Below are 19,922 nucleotides of genomic sequence, written 5' to 3' on the forward strand. Positions count from 1 at the left end.
CATGTTTGTTTCAGAAAAGGCGAGGAACTAGCAGGGCTGGAGACCTGACTCCACACGGCGACTAACTGGGCTTACCAAAGCACCTGCTCTCTTCCATTGGAAACACCATCTTCTGTGAATGGACTTCTCCGATTTACCCATTTTGTCCTGCATATTGTTCTGCTGGGTAACATCGGCTTTCCTTCATCCCCAAGGCAGAGGACACCCCGATTCTTGCTGTATGAACAGCTATTAGAGAGATTCTTCACCAATGCAGGATTTGTGATGCAAACATTTGCCAGTCAGCCAGTAACTTCAGGACCACCACTGCATTGACTCCTGTCCCTCAAAATTAGCCAACAATGACCACATAAGGACCTGGTAACTACCCTATTGGCAAATCCCCTGCCGCTCTGCTTTATAAATGAGCAAATGTCTGCACTACCGGCTGATTGCTTCCCATGCTGGCTGAAGGGCCCACCACCACAAAAAAAAAGCCAACAGGGAGGTGAAAAAAGGGTGGTTGTGATTCTGTTGTGTCTTTTTACCCACTGAGATTGGAAATCAGCATTAACACTTACCAGTTGAGATGAAGGCCTGTTTTAAGCAATCCTCCTAAACTGTCCCACGAGAGGACAACTTGCCTCTGATATAGTCATGCATGTATCTGAAATATTTGTTGAGTGCTGGTTAGATGCCAGCACTTTGCTAGGTGCTCTGGGTGGAGAGGGGGAAAAGCTCGACAAAGCTGAGGTCCTCTCAGAGTTTACAGCCCAGTGGGGCAGACAGACAAGCAGGCATGCCATGGTGCTGGAATTCTGAACTTCACCATGTCTGCGTAGTGGTTCCCTAACTGGGAGGGCATGAGAATCGCTGGTATTTTCCAAGGACCCACTCCTAGGGAGCTTGTTTCAGTAGATCTGGGCTAGGGCCTGGCAATGTGCATTTTTTTATCAAGTTCTAAAGGTGATCTTGACAGAAATACAGTTTGGACTAGTACCTGTATCACAGGGTAGTGAGGATTTAATGAATTAATTCATGTCAAGTGTCATTGCAGCTCTTGGCACATAATCAGTACTTAATGAGTGCTAGCTGCTATTATTATTATAATTAGCACCACCCTCGACTCCTAGAGGACATGGATTGCCATTATCCTATGTGCTGCATAGGTCCTAACAGGTTTTTTAAAAACCAGACAAACCCAAGTACGGTACAAATCCTGTTCTTTTTAGCCAGTCAATAAGCTCTTTCCTCTAATCCTCTAAGAAACGGCCCTTGGGTTAAGGACTTACGACTATACCCCCACTTACTCCCAGGATCACACACCAATATGTACATTTCCCACTGTCTTATTTCCAGGGGAACTTGATATACCTCCATAAGCCATTGTCTGTCACCTGAGCAATCCCTTTGATATAAGAAATTTTTATATCTTGAGGTGATGGGGAAGCCATTCTGGTTTAAACCTGATCTGGCCTAAATTCATTTAAACCAAAGAGGCCTGACTTCTGGCTTGTCAAACATACACTGTACATCTGCTCTAATCCTTATCCTAAGTAAAGAATGTACTCTTTGAAGAATTGATGCCTCCCTTCCTATGACACCAGAATTCTTTGAAGATGAGTCTCCCTTCCCACGATTTCAGGGTCATGTTGGCCTGCTGTGTACCTGCTAATCTGTAACAAACATCTCCTTGAACCCTTGAAAGAATGCACCCGTCATGCTTGGTGTATGTCTCTCTGTTTGGAAAAGGTATATAACTGTGCTTTCTTCCTTTACGAAGGCTGTGGCTCCCGGGCTACAGCCCTCAGTTTTGGCCTGAATAAAACTCTCTCTCCCCTTTTCTTTTACAACAGAATGATTATTGATTATTTGTGTCAACAACTTAATTCTTTCCTCATATCAGCACAAACAGACCAGGAGTGTGTGTGGTGGGGATGTGTGTGTGGGGTGTGTGCATGCATGTGTGATGCCAGAGAGAAGAACCAACTAGCATAAGATTTCTGATGCTCTTTTACTTTAGCCTACTCTGAAATCCAGGAAAGTATAAGAGACTTGCCAGCTGGCAATAGGAAGGAAAGCTCCAAAATATTTTGCACTGGGTTCCCAACCTAGGAGAAATGTAATTATTTGTAATTGCAGTATCAGTATTATCTGAGACCCACTAACACCGTTCTCAGTGAAGAACCCCCCATATTAAGCTGTAACTATATACACAGAACAATCTATCTAGTGGGAGGAAGAATAATTCAAATTGCTAAAAACCAAGTAGCTATTTATTTCAAGGTAATCTGATAAATTACTCTTTTTTACTTTGATAATTCTAGATTTCCTTAAGCTTTCTGATTACAAAGTAATTTTAAAAGCTAAGCTGGAAGTTTAGTTTCAGCCTTGTGTTTGTGCTATGAAACAAACATAGATTTTATTAAAGGAAATTATCAAAAAAACCTGTTGGCTGCCTCATTAAAAAAAAAACCTCATTTCTAAAGAGCTTTCAAAAACAAGTCCTTAAAAATTAAAATGAAACATATCAACAATGATTTTAAGCAACCTACCTCTTTTGTATTATCTCTGGATTAGAAAATTGAATCATCTTTCTGTTTCCCTTACAAAAATACTTTAGGAATCTGGACTCTACTATTTAGCAATAATTCTGATAGATCTAGACTGAAGTTTATTCCTATACTATCTAGATGTGAGGAATTATTTTAAATTAATCCAACAGTAGGAAGAATGGTTAAACCATTTGGGAACTAATAGTTTTAAAGCCCTTTAAGGATTATATAGACTATAGATGTGCTAAATCCATATCATGCATATGTCATGTGCCAAGCAGGTTTTAAGGACTTCTACTGAGCAATTACATATCCAGGTTACTAGCTTAGTTCTAGACACTTAAAACTTTAAAAATTTTTAAATATACCTGCAAGAGATTATGTACAACCTGGCAGATACCACCTTAGCCAGCTGATCAAAGTTAATTTCACCATTAATCAGGGAGATCGATACCACGTGACTCCTTATATGATGCACCAAGAAGAACACAACATTGCTTCTGTGGTATTCTTGGCAAAGTGCATAATCGGGATCAAATTATGAAAAAACAATGGACAAACCCAATGTAGAATGTCCCTCACAGCCTATAAGATAACAGGCCTGTGCTCAGCAAAGTGACAACATCACACAACACAAAAACAAAAACATTGTGGACTGTTCCAAATTAACGGAGAGTAAAGAGACGTGATGACTGAAAGTGACTGGTAACCTGCATTTCTCTTTTGCTATAAAGGATGTTATTGGGGCAACTGATGAAATGTGAATCAGTTCTGTAGATGACAGTACTGAATCAATGTTAATTCCTTATTTTGGTAACTGTACTGTGGTTATGTAAGAGAATGTCTTTATTTTTAGGAAATCTATATTGAAGTATTTAGAGATAAAGGGACATCATGTTTGCAACTTTCTCTCAAATGGATTAGAAAAAAGCTAACATTTGAGAGAGAGAGGAGGATTATGCAAATGTGATAAAATGTCACCTGGGTAGGGTATATGGGAATTCTTGGTATTTCTCTTGTGACCTTTTGTAAATCAGAAATTATGTCAAAAATTTGAAAGAATACTATACATATACCATGTGTATTTAAAAAAAGCCACTTATTAAATAAAATAACTAAAACCTCTGAAGTTCGGTATGTTCACTTACTCCTTACACTTGACAGATAACTTATTAAGTCCAAATAAGAGGCTTTACATAACTTCACCTCATTTTACTCTCTCAACAGTACATCAGATAATACAAATATAAGCTAAAAAGGAGTGCAGAGCAGAGGCCCTTGGGAGAACACCCAGGAGAGATCGTACACTCATCTATGTCACCTTCTCTTCAGGCTCAGGGTCACACAGCAAGTGGGACATACGGAAATAATTTGTGTTAGATTTAAAACTTTGCTTTATAAAATTTGCTTTATAAAAATTTTCTTTTAAAACTACAGCTCCTATTAGTAAAATAAGTTTGGTTAAGTACAATTTTTTAGGAGAAGAGTAATGTCGACTCCATGAGGGCAAAGATTCGTGTCTGTCTGGTTCACGGACATCTGGAAGAACGAGACAGTGTCTGCACACGGTAGGTTCTCAATAATGTACCTGTAGAGAATGAATCAGCAGCAAGCACTGCACGAAGCAAGGTATGCTGCAGCTGAGTCTTCGTGTTTGCTTTATTTGATCAGTTTCTTGGTTTCAGGACGTCTGGTGGTCTCTCGTATTGAACTGTAACTTGCTCACAGCGGTGTTATTTCTTTGCTAAGGTTTTTGTACAGTTTTCTGATTTAGCAAGATCTTATATGTGTTCCAGTGGCTTGAAAATCACTTTTTCAAATGAAGTGCTTTTGAAATGTTCTTAGCCACTCACTTTTCCAAATCTTGGTAAGATGCCTTTTTATAGTTCATATGACCCCCCTGAATGTTGGCTATATATGAAATGGTGAAATCTGGATCACTGGCATTATTCTACATGCTACTGAAGCAGTCTATAAGGTAAAACTGTACTGATAAAAAAATAAAATGCTCCAGTCTGTCCTGTATATATCTTTCAAAGGAAATGGATACCAAAGAGGAAACTAAACAATGGAAAGCATTCTACTTGTTGGCAAAATAAAAGATTTATCCTTACACGGTCTAAGACACTACCCAGTTGTAAACTTTTAAGTTCTTGGGAATGCTTTGTCTATTGGAACTGAAGGGAATTCAGGATATTTTTATTGCTCCTCTATCTCTTCCATTTCTGCTTTCATAGTCCTTTGGAGATTAGGATTAAAGAGAGGGGGTGGAATTCCAGCCAAGGTTCCCACCTGGGGGTGGAAGTACAAGGCCCAAGGCCAGACCCCAGTAGGTAAGGCCCAAGGCAATCACAGTCAGTGTCCACTTTCAATGTGTTTATTCAGGAGAACTCAGGTTAAGGAAAAAAACAAAACAAAACAAAACATGAAGAATAAGAAAGGGAGAAAAGACAAAGGTGCAGCCGAAAGCCAGATGTGGAAGGAGAGGTTATCATGTCATGTCCTGTGACCTGGGCAGGTTCAGGGACTGTCTCGCACAGGCCTTAGGCTCTTTTCATCATCAGCTCACCAAAGGGAAGGGGAGACCCACTAGTACATGCCAGGAACTGAACTGGACATTTTGAATAACAGAAACAACGGCCCACATTTATTGACTGCTAACTCTCAGCTCGACACTGTGTTAAGTGCTTCATAGATGCCATCTCAGTTACTCTTTTCAACAGCCCTATGAGGCAGGCACTCTTATTTTCTCATTTTGCAGATAGAAACACTAAGGCCTATAGAAAGCAGATAATTGCCCAAGGTCACTTAGTAAGTTGTAAGGTTGACACCTAAACACAACCTGGTTCTAAAGCAGTGTTTTCGGGGGTGGAGGTGGGGGGAGGTGGGGGGAGTCACAGATTCCTTGAAATTCTGATAAAACTTACATAATCTTGCTAGCGAGAAATGAATATACAACAAATTTAGAGGACTCAACAAATTCAGAGGATTCAAAAAAATGTACATAGCTTGGAAATGATGGGAACAAGAATGCCTTCTGAAACTTTGTATCAACACAACTGATTAGAGATCTATAAAGTCACCTGCAAGAGGCAGGCTGGCAGACCAGAGAGCATGACAGAGGATTAACTGTTAGACGTACCAATACAATCAAAGACATGGGTCCATCAGAAGGGGGAGGTTTGGTTCACCAGGAAAGCCTTAAAGGGTGAGTGTGGGTGGGGAAGTAGCTGGTGTCCACCCAGCATGGTCTAGGGAAGAAAGGGACTCACTGCCCAAGGCTGACTCTGTTAGGCGGTCAGCGAGTCTGGAATATTAATGGGGTGATATCATTACAACTTTTCAATCAAAAAAGGAATTTTCCCCGTTCAGATTCAGCACGCACTCAGAAACCTGTAGATTATAATTTGGCTACCCGTGTAGGTCTCTACCTTCCTGGGGAAAATATGCTGGTTGTGGTGATATGGGCATTTGCCATTAAAAATAAATAATCGTGTCCTGATTATACATTTCCTTCTGTGTGAGTGTGCTAAGTGTGAACTTGCCTCAAAGACAGGAGCTGAGAAAAGCAGTGTTGCCAGCCTGTGGGGCTGGGTCAGACCTGGGATGATGGTGGAGCCACCGACACCAGCCAGCCAGCCTTCCTCCAAAAACACTGAACCTGAACTGATATTCCACCGACTTTCTATTGTGAAAAATACTTGGTCACTGCCCTTAAGAAAGTCCTAGTCTAGTGCTGTCTAGGGCAGCAGTTTTCAAAGTGTGACCTGGGGACCTCTTTTTTAAGGGGAAGGGTCTGTGAAGTCAAAATTACTTTCAGCATAATATTAAGTCATGATTTGTCACTTTCACTTTCTCACGAGTGCACAGAGGCTACGTGACACGTGAAACCACAACAGAGCAGCTATGAGAATCCAGCTGTCTTCCATTAACCTGGATAGTAGAGAGGTTTGCAAAAAATGTAAACAATGCCACCTTCCTCATAAATTTCTTTTTTGTTTTAAAGTCATAAAAATATATATGTTATAATGGTTTATTAGTGTTATTTAAAAAACAAATTAATAAATATTTTAAAATTTCTTGGTTTTAATTTCTAACATAGTAAACATCAATAGATAAAAAAACCCATGTACATAAAAGCTTTTTGTGATCCTCAATAATTATAACACTGCAGAGGGGTTCCAAGGCGAACCAGTTTGAGATTTGTGGCTCTAGTGGTCCCAGACACGGCAGTAAAGGGGCCTCTGGAAACCTGTGCTTCCAGAATGTCCCATAAGCCAGCCTCCCACTGAGAGACCAATGGCTTCCCCTGGGTACTGTTTCTGCTTTGGTACATACACCCGTGGTTTTCCTTCATCTCACCTTTACTTCCATACAGTTCTGGAGGCAGATCATACGGCACAGGAAAGGAGGCTGTTGGCTCCTGGTTGCCTGAGAAGAATTTCTGTTTCACTTTGAAGCTGTCCAGGCCCTACGGACACACAGGAGGAATCTATGATTGCATCTCATTTTCTAAAAAAGACAGATCTCAAGAAACAACTCTATCTTTATGGCATTCACAACAAAATTCAAGTTATTTCAGAGCTATTTTCAATGTTCAATAGGTCAAATATATTAACAACTCCCCTAAACTAATCTTTCCTAAAAATAATAGGTTTAAATTTCAGGAATTAAATTATAGCAAAATTTGCAAAAGTTTAACGAAGAATATAAAGATACAAGAGAAAAACAATTTTGGATATTATAGCCTGTTTCTATTAACCACTATGTACAGTTTGCAGACACTGTATAAAAATACCTCAAAATACTTTCGATATTGCTATAGTAACAGGCTGCTCACTCTGGTGAGGAAATAAAAGTTGCTTTCATGTATAATGAAAGTGTTCCAATATAACACGATAAGAATATAAAAATGAAAACTCTTCAAGACCCACCAAAACAGAAGGTTTATTCCAAGAACTCCAGAATAGAGTATTAGTTTTAGATCTTAACCAGGGTGCAGGTGAAGCTCCTAAAGCCAGGCCGCCAGTGCCTTCTAACACAGGGCCTGCGCAGGAAGGCAGGGGTGTCATATGTTAGCTTTGCTCTCCCCACGCCCCCACACACTGATCATCTCCTTTGTGGACTATCCGGGCATCTTGTTTGCAAGTCTGTCCATCTGTCTCTCATTCCTTCTGTCCACCCATCCAAACACATCTCCACCCTTCATATCTTAAACACCCACATATCAAACAGTGCTAACGTCTTAGGAACCCATACAAAGAGCCGGGACTGCAGTTCTGAGTCCTGGTGATCACGTAATTCATCAGGGGAGGCTGCTCAAGGGCACAACGTAGGACACAGCAAGAGTTGGCGTCATGCTGACCTGAGCTTCAGGCAACCTGAGTTCTAGCCTTTGCTCTGGCATTTACTGAGCTGCGTGAACGGCTGATGTTTGCATTTATTCATTCAACACATTATTTCCTGAGTCCCCCCTCTGTGTCAGGCATGGGTGCCAGGCACTGAGTATACAGGAGTCGCCAAAAATGGCATTACTCCTGTCCTCGTGGGGTGTAGTCTAGTGGGGAGACATTAAACAAATGCCTTTATAAAAATAAAATAACTATAATTTGTGATAAGCACTATGGGGAAAAACAGAGGAGTATTGGGAGAGAGAGCAGTAGACCTGTGTTAGATTTAGGGGAGGGGTGGTCAATGGAAAATTCTCTAAAACAGTGACATTTTAATTACACTCTGACAGATGAGTAGGGTTTGGTCAGGTGAGAGTGGAAAGAATGTTCCAGGTGGAGGGCATGGCATCTGCGAACGCCCAGAGGTGACAAAGAGCTTGCATCTTCCAGGAACTGAAAAAGATGGTCAGTGGGACACTTGGCCACTTATTTATTAGGCCTCAATTTCCTCATTTGTAAAATCGGAAGAGTAAAGCATCTGGACGTTATCACATTCATGTTTTTCACTTCAGCACCTAGCACAAGTCTTGGTGCATAGTTGGTGTTCAAGAAATGCTGAGCTGTAAAAATGGGATTAAAGTACCTTCTCTGATGACTTTACAGGCTTCTGCATTAGAGCAACTGAAATACTGTGCATGAAACTGCTTCGTGCACGTTAAGACCTATAGAAAGGCATGGGGTTCAAGACGGCAGCTAATAAGACAGTGAAAGGAAGCGTACGATAGATGCCTGGCACCAACTTTAGACAGAAAAGGCAGAAATGACCTTTTACCAGTTGCAGGGTAAGGAAAGGCTTTGTAGAAAATATTTTAGCTGGGCCTTGAAAAATTGGTATAATTTTGATGAACAGAGAGATGTCAGGGAAGAACATCAGAGGGAGACCAGCACAACCCAGGGCAGAGTTGGAAAAGCTTAGAGCAGACCCCTTGTGGGGAGGGTGAATGAACTAATGAGGAGAGCTGCGGGGCACTGGAGAGGAGAATCAGCCAGACTGGAGAGGGTGTTGAATGGGAAGCAGTGTGGACATCTGTGGCTTGTACCTGTTCAACAGGCCCATCCCTTAGCCCAAGTGACTAGGGATGGGCATGTGGTCCAAGTCAGAGGTGTCAGGGAAGAGGCCATCCTTCTGTGGGGAGCTCATTAAGTAAGCTGTGAGCCTTGAGCTACTGGGGGCTCTCACATGCATCAAACTGAACTCTGGTAACATGTCCCAAGCCCCTGGATTCCGCCCTGCCTGAAGTGAGCAACTTGCCCTCTGTATTTGCCTTTTTTCTTACACATTTTTTTGTTTTGTTTTGTTTTTGGTGAGGGAGATTGGCCTTGAGCTAACATCTGTTGCCAATCTTCCTCTTTTTGCTCGAGGAAGACTGGCCCTGAGCCAACATCTGTGCCCATCTTCCTCTATTTTGTACACAGGGTGCCGCCACAGCATGGCTTGATGAGCAGTGTGTACATCTGCGCCCGGGGTCCGAACCTGTGAACTCTGGGCTGTCGAAGCAGAATGCACAAACTTACCTACTACACCACTAGGCTGGCCCCTTATACCTTTCGAGTTGGTTATCTTTCACTCACAACCCAAAGCATCATACGACCCCAGTTAAAGAGCATGATCTTTACTTCTATACACAGTGAGGAGTTGCAGGCTTTTGAACAGAGAAGTTCTACTATAAAAGCAGATTAGCACAGAATGGAGAATGGATCAGACTCAGAATTGCTCGAGCCAGAAGACTGAGAGCTATTGCAAAGGGAACGGGAGATGGATTAGTGAATGGTGAGGGAGAGACAAGGAGTAATATCACCATAACAAAAGTGGAGATATGAACGAGGTGCGTCTGGATAAGAGTGGGGTCAGTGGAAACAGAAAGGGGGATTTGAAAGAGAATGAAAGAAAAATTAATAAAAATCAGATATGTATTGGAGGCAGAGGAAGAAGGGAGCAGGGAGACCGAGTACACGTGAAAAAGGACACTGCAGCCTGCCCTCTCCCCTACACCTCTTCCCACTCAGCAGGGGGCTGCTGGGCCATCTCAACAGTCAGCACTGGTGTCCCTCTGCACGGCTTACCTCAACATATTGTGGATCTGAGGATAATCTTAATCTCTACCTTTGTATATCACTTATGTGCTGTGTGACTTTACACAAGTTACTTAACCTTTCTGGGCCTGAGTTTTCTCAACTATTAAATAAGTTATTTAGAACAATAACTGGCACATGGATGTAAATTAGTATCACCTGTAAGTATTCAGGGTGTTCTCTGTGCTGTAATTACTATTTTACAAAGGAGGAAATAAATTTGGAGGTTAAATAGGCCAAGGCCACACAGCTATCATATGGCAAGGCTGGAAATCAAACCCTGCCTTTCTGATTCTTGATCCTATGTTCTTTCCACTAAGCAAATAAACAGTCTGACATTTACCCATCAGGAACTACGATAAAAGGAAGAATTCCTTGAAAATTTAAGAGGCATTATTAAGGCAGGCCAAGACAGGATGAGCCAAATTCTGGAAACCTTGGTTCTAGACATTTTTAAAAAGAAAGAGGCCAGAGGTTGGGAAGTGATGCCAATTTAATGATTATTAAATACTTTATGGAATTTAAGGTAAAATGATTTCCCTCTTCTTTAGCTCCCAGCTTATTTCTGTATTTTCAAATGCGTCATGGTGAAGAAGATTCAGTCTTTATCGCCTAGACCCAGATCTGATGCCCCACATGTTTCGGCTCCATTTTCCGACTTCAGATACAAGAAGCTTTGAACCATCCAAGTCTGACAGGAAGCAATATGTTTTTCTCTTGAATGCCACTTCTGATCCAAATTCTTGGGTATTATATATATAAAAAAAGTACCACTTTTCCCTTCAATCTGGATGTCAAATAATTTGAGGCTGTCTTCTAATTATCATTATTTGTACGTCACAGTCGTATCACTTGGCGTTTTAGAAAACAGAGGAAGGCGTCCTCCCAGGCAGATACTTAACAGACAGTTAAGACAATACATTCACAAAACACCAGGTGAGAGGGTGGACATGTATCACACACGAGAAATTACCAGCTTTCCCTCATCAGCTCTGGGAGTAGAAGAGCCGGTTATCACTGACGGGTTAGGCTTAGCAGCTTAGCTCAATCACAGAGCACCAGAAACATGCCCAAATCCCAGTTAGAGATGTAATTTATTTTTCAGTTGCATCTAACCGAGGAGCAACCTCAGGCAGTAAAACCCTATGCAAGGCATCACATTTTCCCAGGTAAAGAGTAATGACAGCTGAGCCTTCTAGAAGGAGCACATGTAATCGAAGGTGGATTAACTGACAAGAAGTGAGTTACAGAAGGTGGCTGTCTTGTCCTTTCTGTAAAGCCATATACGATCAACAACTGCAAGCGTTTCCAGCTAAGGGCTTAGGAAAAGCTTCATGGAGGAGAGGAAACCCAACAGGGCCGAGAAGGATGGGTTTCTGATAAGCAAAGGGCTGACTGTGTGAGTGTGATGGAGTGCACTTCGGAAGGAGAAAAAATAACAGCACAACATTCTTTTTCTTTTTGTGAGGGAGACCACCCCTGAGCTAACATCCGATGCTGATCCTCCTCTTTTTTGCCAAGGAAGATTGGCCCTTAGCTAACCTCCGTGGCCATCTTCCTCTACTTTATATGGGACGCCGCCACAGCATGGCTTGACAAGCGGTGCGTGGATGTGTGCCCGGGATCAGAACCTGCGAACCCCGAACCGCTGAAGCAGAGCGCGCGCACCCAACTGCTTGCGCCACCAGGCCGGCCCCCCAGCACAACATTCTTGTGGGTGTGACGTGAAGACTTTGATTTGCTTGAAATTCAGTTTCTGCCTCCACCCTCTGTGGAACTGCTTGGTTTACAAGCTGTTGCTGCTACTGCTAATATTAACTGCAACCCGCGCTCAGTACTCGCTAAGTACCAGGCTCTGCTGTGAACACTACAGGTAACAGCTCTGAATTCTCAAACAATCCTACACTGTCCCCATCTCATTGCTGAAAAACAGGAGGCCTACAGAAGTGACAGGCCCAAAGTCTGACAGCTTGTAAGCAGGATCCCAACTCCACTCTCTGTCATTTTGGCTCCTATAGATCTGAGGTCCCTAAATCTTCAAACTGTGCTCCAGGAGAGTTCCTTTTTTTGGTCCTTGGAATCTGTCCAATGTGTTCTTTTCTATTCTCTTTCCCAGTTATTTCAGAGTTTCTAACTGAGGCGAAGAACAGTAGCTCAGGATCACACAACTAGAAGTGGTGGTTGCCACCACAGCCCACCTCACCCATACACCAAGTACTCGCAGGGGACGGAGCCCTGGGGCACACGGGAGAGGAGCTGTTCCAGTTCACAGTGGGTCTTGATGTCACACAAAGGACACTGAACATCATCTCGTGGGCCAAGAGGAGCCACCAAAGATTTAAAGGCAGGGGAATACAGACCCTGACAGGTGGGCAGAAACACAGCTTCAGAAGTAGGGTGGTAGCTGAGATGGGGAAGGAGGGGAGAGACAGGATCAGTTAGTCCAGGGGAGGGAGAAGACGACGACCTGCAGCAGCAGGCAGCAAAGCTCTTGTCAGGGCAGAGGAGTCAGGATGTGACGACTGGAGGTGGACGGGTAAGAGGAAGGCATAGAATGTGAGGAAGTGGCTTTAAATGCCACTTGAAACAGAGCTGCCCAGCTGTGGCCTCCTGGGAAACCCTGAGAGCCCCCAGCCCGTGGGCTGGGCCCAAGACAGGTCGTCAGAGGGCGTGTGGGGAGGGTTGAGATGGTGGCTCCTGTAAATTTTATTAGTTCTTCTAGCCAGAGCCACAGTCATAATAATATTGCCATTTTTAACAACAAAAAGACAATGAAATAGTTTAACCAGAACAGAGAAAAGAGAAAGTAGAGACTTGAAGACTGAAAGTTCTTGGGGACTTGATTGAAGCTTTTTTTCTTTTTTGCAGGGGAAGATTCACCCTACGCTAACATAGGTTGCCAATCTTCCTCCTTTTTTCTCCCCCCACCTCCCAAGCCCCAGTACACAGCTGTGTATAGCTGTAAGTTCTTCTGGTTCTTCTCTGTGAGCCGCCGCCACAACGTGGCTACTGACAGATGAGCGGTGTGCTTCCGTGCCGGGGAACTGAACCCGGGCTGCCGAAGTGGAGTGTGCTGAACTTTAACTGCCAGGCCATCGGGGCTGGCTCTCCTTGAAGCATTTTTGAATCTGATCACAGCAAAGAGAACCCGTCATCTCAGGAGCAGGTGAACCTGGGGCTCAGGAGGGGCTGGGATGGCTCTCAGCTCCACCACCAGCGCGGTGAAGCTCAGGCTACCTTCGTCTGGAGGAAACAGCTTGGGACATTGATCCGTGATTCTCAGATGGTTATGTGCATTATTCCCAGAGGTAGGAGGCATTCTAGCCACACTGTGCTATGCAGGCTCAAGTCAGGGGCCCAGTCAGCATCAGACAAGTACGTGCTCAGTAAACACCAAAATGCATGAAGTTGAAAGAGAGAAATACTCCTGTCTCCCTGATATACTCACAGATGCCCTAGGGTTTGGAGTACAGCTACTGAATCTTTGAAATCAGCAGAACTTTCCTATATTGAGGTTTTCCGAACCTAAATGAATTAGTCTAATCTAAAAGTTAAACACATCTAAACTAAAAGGACAATCCAACAAAAATCATATACTTAATAAACTGGTATTAGACCTCAAAAGAATAAAGTCTCCAATTTAAATTAAAAAACATTTATTAAGCACCTCCTACGTAGCAACAATAGCTAAGTGCTGGGGACACAGTCAAATGTCCCTTGACATAAATCCCCAAACTCCTGAATGTGCTCCTGATCAAAGGGAAAGCTACTGACTCCACGCTCTCATGGCAAGTTAGCCTGAGCTCAAAATGATGTGTTTACTGATTCATTCATTTAAAAGCAGCAGAAAAAATGGCAACAAATATTTGGTTACCAAGGACTTATCAGCTTCCAGATCAATCCCAGAGGTTTTAAGTGGCATCTTTATTGTGAACGGGAAATGCTGGCTCTCCATCCACTATAGTCTTTAGGCCACACAGAGCGTGACTTCACACGGCCATTGGCTCTGAGTGACAGGTCCTCATCATGGCTGTGGGAAAGCAGAGAGCTGCAGGGTTCTTTCTAGGTGACTGACTCTGCAGTGTTTAAGACTCTGCCATTCTGGGTACAAAACTTGACTGTTTGCAACGCTGGCCTCAAGCCAGCGTTCCGGAACACGGTGATCAGGATGGCCTACTGGTGAAGGACAAAAGTGGAAACTCCAGTTGCTGATAACTCAGAATTGGGGGTGTTGTGGACATGGAGTTCTGCCTAAGAGGCACGAAGGTAGGCTGAGCTCAAGAAACCGGATTCTGGATGATGTCCAGTCAGAAGAATGACTACAAAACTCAGTATTAAGTAAGTCTATTTGGCAAATATGTAACTAAAAATATTAAAAGGCATGTCTTGATAGTACTGAAAGGGAAATCTACAGAAAGAAATAACTTTGGGCCTCATTTTACAACAAACTGCATTATTGTCAGTAACCATTTTAAGATTATGACTGAGAAATTTTTAAGACATTAATGAATATATAGGGATTGGCATTTCTAAGTAATACAATAGACTCGTAAGAGAGTGTGTGTGTGTGTGTGCGCGCGCGCGCGCGCACACGCTTTAATTTCAACAAGACAGCTACAGGTGAGCTACTCCATACTGCAAACTGCTTACAACAAGATAACGTGAACATATTTAAGCACCTACCACACCCAACACCCACTGGACTAAATCCACGCAGTCTCCACAGCCACTGTCTCGCACATTTCTTCTCACAGAAAGGGCAGTGCATACTCTAGGGACTTAAAAGAAGCAACGTCGACTAACAGACTTTTACTAAGAGCCTCCCACGTGCCTTCCTCACATGTCTTAGCACCCGACTTACACCTAGGATGTCTCTCAAACAAGGTGTCCATTTGACTTTTATGACCTTCTTGCTCAACGTGGCTATTAGCTCCTTGAGAGGGCAAGGTCAAATACTTCTGTGTATCGTCCACATGCCTAATTTCAGCACCTTGCCTGAGTCGTTGATGATTCCCTGAAGGACACAGACAATCCACTCAGATGGGAGAATGTCTGTTGACAAGATTAGTGGCAATCCATGGGTCCTTATCAGGGTTATGGAGGAAGCCTGCTGGGAAGCACTGTTCTAGGATCTGTATCTTGAGACATGCCAGGAACTCTGATTGTTGGAGAACCTGCCATCTTCTTAGTCAATATGTTAATTACACGGTCACCCTGCTTGGGACCTTGCTCTTGAATCTGCTGACATAGAAGGAGTGGAATCCATTTTTTTTTTTTTTTTGTGAGGAAGATCAGCCCTGAGCTAACATCCATGCCAATCCTCCTCTTTTTGCTGAGGAAAACTGGCCCTGAGCTAACATCTGTACCCATCTTCCTCCACTTTATGTGGGACGTCGCCACGGCATGGCCTGACAAGCGGTGCGGTGGTGTGTGCCCGGGACCCAAACCTGGGCCACCAATAGCAGAGTGCATGCACTTAACCGCTATGCCACAGGGCCGGCCTTGGAATCCATTTTTTACATTCTTTCCCGATGGTCTTTATAAATAACTGAATCTCTATTTTACCCAGAATGCATTACAGTGGGGCTTTTTCTTATTCCAAAAGTGTAGAAATAAGAGTCTAGTATAGAATCAATTTCGGCTTTCTAAACGATTACGCCCATTTTTTCTCTATTAGCCTTCTCTAACGCACAGTCAGAAACCATATTGGAGATAAAAATTAGCAGTTTAGAAGGGTCTAGAGGACCTGGAAGTACAATATGTCTCTTTCCTATTATCATTTTCACGATGAGGAAGCAGGTCAGAACAGTTAGAAATGACTAGAATCTTGCAAATGCTGACAACAAAAGCCAAACAACAGTGGCATGGAATTCATTCCATTACTTAAGTTATTATTGGGAGATAATTCTAGCCTCAGTTCAAAGCTACAGTCACTACAATCACACCCAATTACTAAATATTACCTTAGCATTGCGAATTTACTCTTTCCTTGTGATAAAGCTGAGAGATCACAGGAGGGACCAGTTAGAGACTGGAACCCCCTCAGCTGTGGAACCTTAGGGAAGCCACATCCTTGTCTATAGAAAGCAAGGTAACCATCTACCCACAGAGCTGTGGAAGTGGAAATCCTCAGCTGTAAGCAGTGTTAGTACTTGCTCTGTTTGACTGAAGAAACAAAAAGTGCTGGAATCTTATGATACTACTCTCAGGAGAGGTCTGTTAGTTTGCAGTGAAACCCTCTGAGATGGAGAAGATGGATCAAGATTGGCTAGGGGAGGAGAGAGAAAGGCAGAAAAGAGCTCTTCACCAGAGCACACGTGAGAAAAGAAATAGCAAGGAGGAGCAGTGGGCTGGCGGAGAACCCTCTCCAGCACACTTTAAGACGATGCCCACATGTTACACGGGTCTGGATTTAAGCCTAAGGACAAGTACCCAGCACTCCCTTAGCTAAATCTTCTCGCCCAGTCCAAGTGGTTTACAGTGGGGCTGCATCATGTGTATATGTATCACAAACTCAACTATAGCAAGTGGCAAGAAAAAAAATACCCACCTCATCGTGTGGGCACTTCTGCCTGCATTCCAGTGATGAGCATGTGCCCAGAGTGCGTGAGAGGGGGTGAGATGGCAGGTCTCGGGGCCCATGGGCCTCTTGGAGGCGGTGGAGGGGGAACGTTCTCTCTGGTCCAAGAGTGGAGTCCAGTGTTTAGAGAAACACATGGCTTGTACAACCTGGTCCTTACACAAAAACCAGCCACTGTGTCTGGTGTTCAGCAGCAGCAGAAATTGAGAGCTGTTCCAAAGCTGGGAGACAAGCTGGCTGTGCTGGACGTCTCAAGAAAGATACATGGCTTCCAACTTCGTGTCCTTCCAGGGGGCGCACCAGTGAGTCTGATCACACGCATCCTTTGCGACCCCTTGAACTTCCTTCTCCAGCAGATGTCATGAACTTCCCTGCCTCCTGGCTTGTGCTCCTGCCATGTCACCCAACGTGGGATACTCCTCCCACTCCTCTAAATCCTAAGCATGCTTCAACCCACCCCCCATGGGCCCTCCTGCTTCCAAAGTCCTCCAATCAGCCCAACCTAAAACGTCTCGCACTTGGCTGAGTCATTCCTTCAGTGACTCCTCACTTACCATTTGGTAATAAATCATGTCGTGTTTCACAGTATTTAAACATTGCTATTAACTTTACCCAAAGCAATATCTTCAATCTCTAATCAGGTCCACTCTTTGAGAGCAGCGATCCCACCACTCCCAGAATAGTGAGTGTTGAATAAGTTCATCAGCACTGGCCAGTGGTTGAGAGCACGGGCTCTGGGTTAGAGGGGGCTCTGCCTCCTCCCGACCGCAGGCAGAGGGTAGGAAAGAAGAGAACATAAAAACCCAATTCATTTCACACGTGACCCATCAGGCAGTCTCAAGTGTGAACTTACAAATGCTGAAGGAAGGAAAAGGACCCCAAGCTCGTAGGAGCGGATCATCAGCTGGGCGCCATTTTTCTCTAACGCTCCCCAGGCTGCCTTGGACAGATTCGCGCTGCAGGGACAAGGACACAGAAAGGGTTGACTCAGCGAGGCATTTCAGTGCGGGTCAAGATTTCACAGCTGCAAGAGCATCGGTCAAAAACACAGATAGCCGCAATCATGTTCATTCAGTTTCCAGAGGAGTTGCGAATTTTTGGAAATGGAATTTAAATCCTGTTGTGCTATAATCCTCAAGATTTATCTAATTGCTGATTTGGGATAGCTTCATCCTCATCTGCGTCTTCCCCTGAGGGCAGCTATTAAAATCATTATCCTTCCTTAGAAAGTATTTTTTTTCTGTCCAAAATTCTTTCTTTTCACAACCCTGGTGTAGCCAGTATGTCTGGTTTTGTTGTAAATAAAAGTAGTATTTAAGAAAAAACTATGTCAATATAATCTTATATAGTAGTATCTTAAGCTTCGCATTCCCTTTTTCTGCCTTTTTTTTTTGGCCAGGTAGTGCTAATTTCTACTTTCAATCTAAAGAATTCTGAGAGCACTGGATTGGCATCTGTATCCCGAAAGGAACGGTGCTTTCAGAATCATGTTTTATACGGACAAAGAGTTGTGGACATGGCTAAAAATCACACGATGCAGTGGGATGAGGGAGACTCGGAATTGACCAATGGGAGGCACCAAGATGCAATCAGGACGCTCAGGAACAGAGATGACTAAGCTCTGAGGCATCATCCTTAGAGACTCTCTCCCCTGCAGCAAATCAGGCTGAGAACTCTCATCGACCAATTAATGTAACCCCATTGTAAACATTTTTTTCAATTAGGTGCACTCAAATTCTGTTTCATCTTTAGAACGTAGAATAAAACCTCAGCTATTCAGACCCTTAGAGCCTGACTTCATGGATAACGGAATTATTTCAAGATTCATTCACTGGGGCATTGAGTATTCCTCTGAACCAAGTTCAGAATATTCAGAATATCGTTCAATATTCTCTGGAAGTGCTGTCGTGGGAATCGGGAGAGTCAAACAGAAACAGTTACCAAGTAAGGTGAAAAGAATGGTCTTGGTTTAGGTTTCTATGGGAACAGACATGAAGGATTATGGAAATCAGAGCTAAGGCAACTCCTAGAACAATTAAGCTAACTTAAAAAAATAAAGTGTATTTACAGACCTCCCTGCCTTCTTACATAGATCATACCAAGGGCAAGGAACCTTTCTTTGATGCCCAAGGGTCACAATCATGAACATCACCACCTGTGATGTGTCACAAAGACACAAAATGCAGAGGAAGTGGGAAGTTGACAATAAAGTGGTATTATGACTCTAGGAAAATGTTTTCTTTAACTGCCCAAGATGACAGCTTGCCTTTAGGTCTCTCACCTGTTAGTAAAATAAGGTGACCTCCTGGACATCAACAGGTCTATGTGCAAAACCAACCAGAACATGAGGTGGAAACAGTCTTCCTATGAATATCTTCCCCACTTTCTAGATTACTGCCTTCCTGATAACTCCCTTGACTTGTCAGGATACCACCACTGGCCAGAGGTACTTTCTGGAAGGCTTGTTCTCACTCTTTCCTCACTAGTCGTGTTTTCCTCAACATTCCAAGATCTGAGGGCTTCCGAGGTAAAGACTGATGGAGACCATGAGGACACCTCTTCAGATGGTTTCCTCCAATCCCTCCTTTGTGCTTGGCTTCTAACAGAATTCCAACCATCTGGAACCTTAAACTCTATCCTGAATGAGACTGAAAGCTACCTGTAGGCTGTCTAGGTGATAAATCAATATTCCTTGAAACAGCATCTTTAAATAATTCTTTACCCTCTGACTACACTGTGAATCATTGGTACCCAGGGCAGCCAGGACATGGGGTATATATTTCTGAACCCTCACCCCGCCTGCTGTGTGTGTGCACATGGGCATCTACAAGTGTCTTTCGTGAGGCACAGCAACACCACAGGGCTGCTCAGGATAAGCTCTTTTGCTCCTGAAACTCCAAAGGAGTTCTAGCTTCTTGTCTCCTCTGCTCAGGGTCTACATCCACTGCCTGTCCTGGCTTCTGGCTGTGGCCACTGCCGCTACTCGGGCTCATGTCCACCATCTTGTTCCCTTTGCCCTTGTTCTTCTGTTTTTCTTCTGTCTCCTGCTAGACTGAGCTGCTTTCTCCTTCGGTGCTGTGGTTTACTTTGTTACTGTTGTTGTTGCTGGGTACTGAATGACGGTTCATCACCAGAGGGGGGGCGTTTAATTTACTTCACATTCTTTGAGGGTATGGAATGACTGTAAGTTGGAGAATTCCAGAGGGTAGGACTCCAGATGTCCTAAGTCATACTGTCCACCAGAAACTCTGCTCAAGCCACTAACAAAGAATTGGTGAATAAAAC

The 19,922-nt window shown here is 43.5% G+C and overlaps 1 protein-coding gene across 4 annotated transcripts in view; it reads right to left on the bottom strand.

Moving 5' to 3' along the window:
- The window catches only part of TDP1 (tyrosyl-DNA phosphodiesterase 1), a 93,884-nt gene that overhangs the window by 9,240 nt on the left and 64,722 nt on the right, over positions 1–19,922 (bottom strand). For 3 of the 4 annotated variants that reach the window (XM_004434193.3, XM_087448064.1, XM_087448065.1), the window contains exons 14-15: positions 17,491–17,593; positions 6,897–7,005 (exon numbers count right to left, since the gene is read on the bottom strand). In XM_004434193.3, coding sequence (XP_004434250.1) covers positions 6,897–7,005; positions 17,491–17,593 — 212 coding nt within the window. The remainder of the gene's footprint in view (positions 1–6,896; positions 7,006–17,490; positions 17,594–19,922) is intronic. The other variant, XR_015556130.1, reaches the window with a different exon arrangement.

This window comes from Ceratotherium simum, chromosome 24, assembly GCF_057802395.1.
Source record: "Ceratotherium simum simum isolate JZ-2026a chromosome 24, ASM5780239v1, whole genome shotgun sequence".
In the NCBI taxonomy this organism is placed as follows: Eukaryota; Metazoa; Chordata; class Mammalia; order Perissodactyla; family Rhinocerotidae; genus Ceratotherium; species Ceratotherium simum.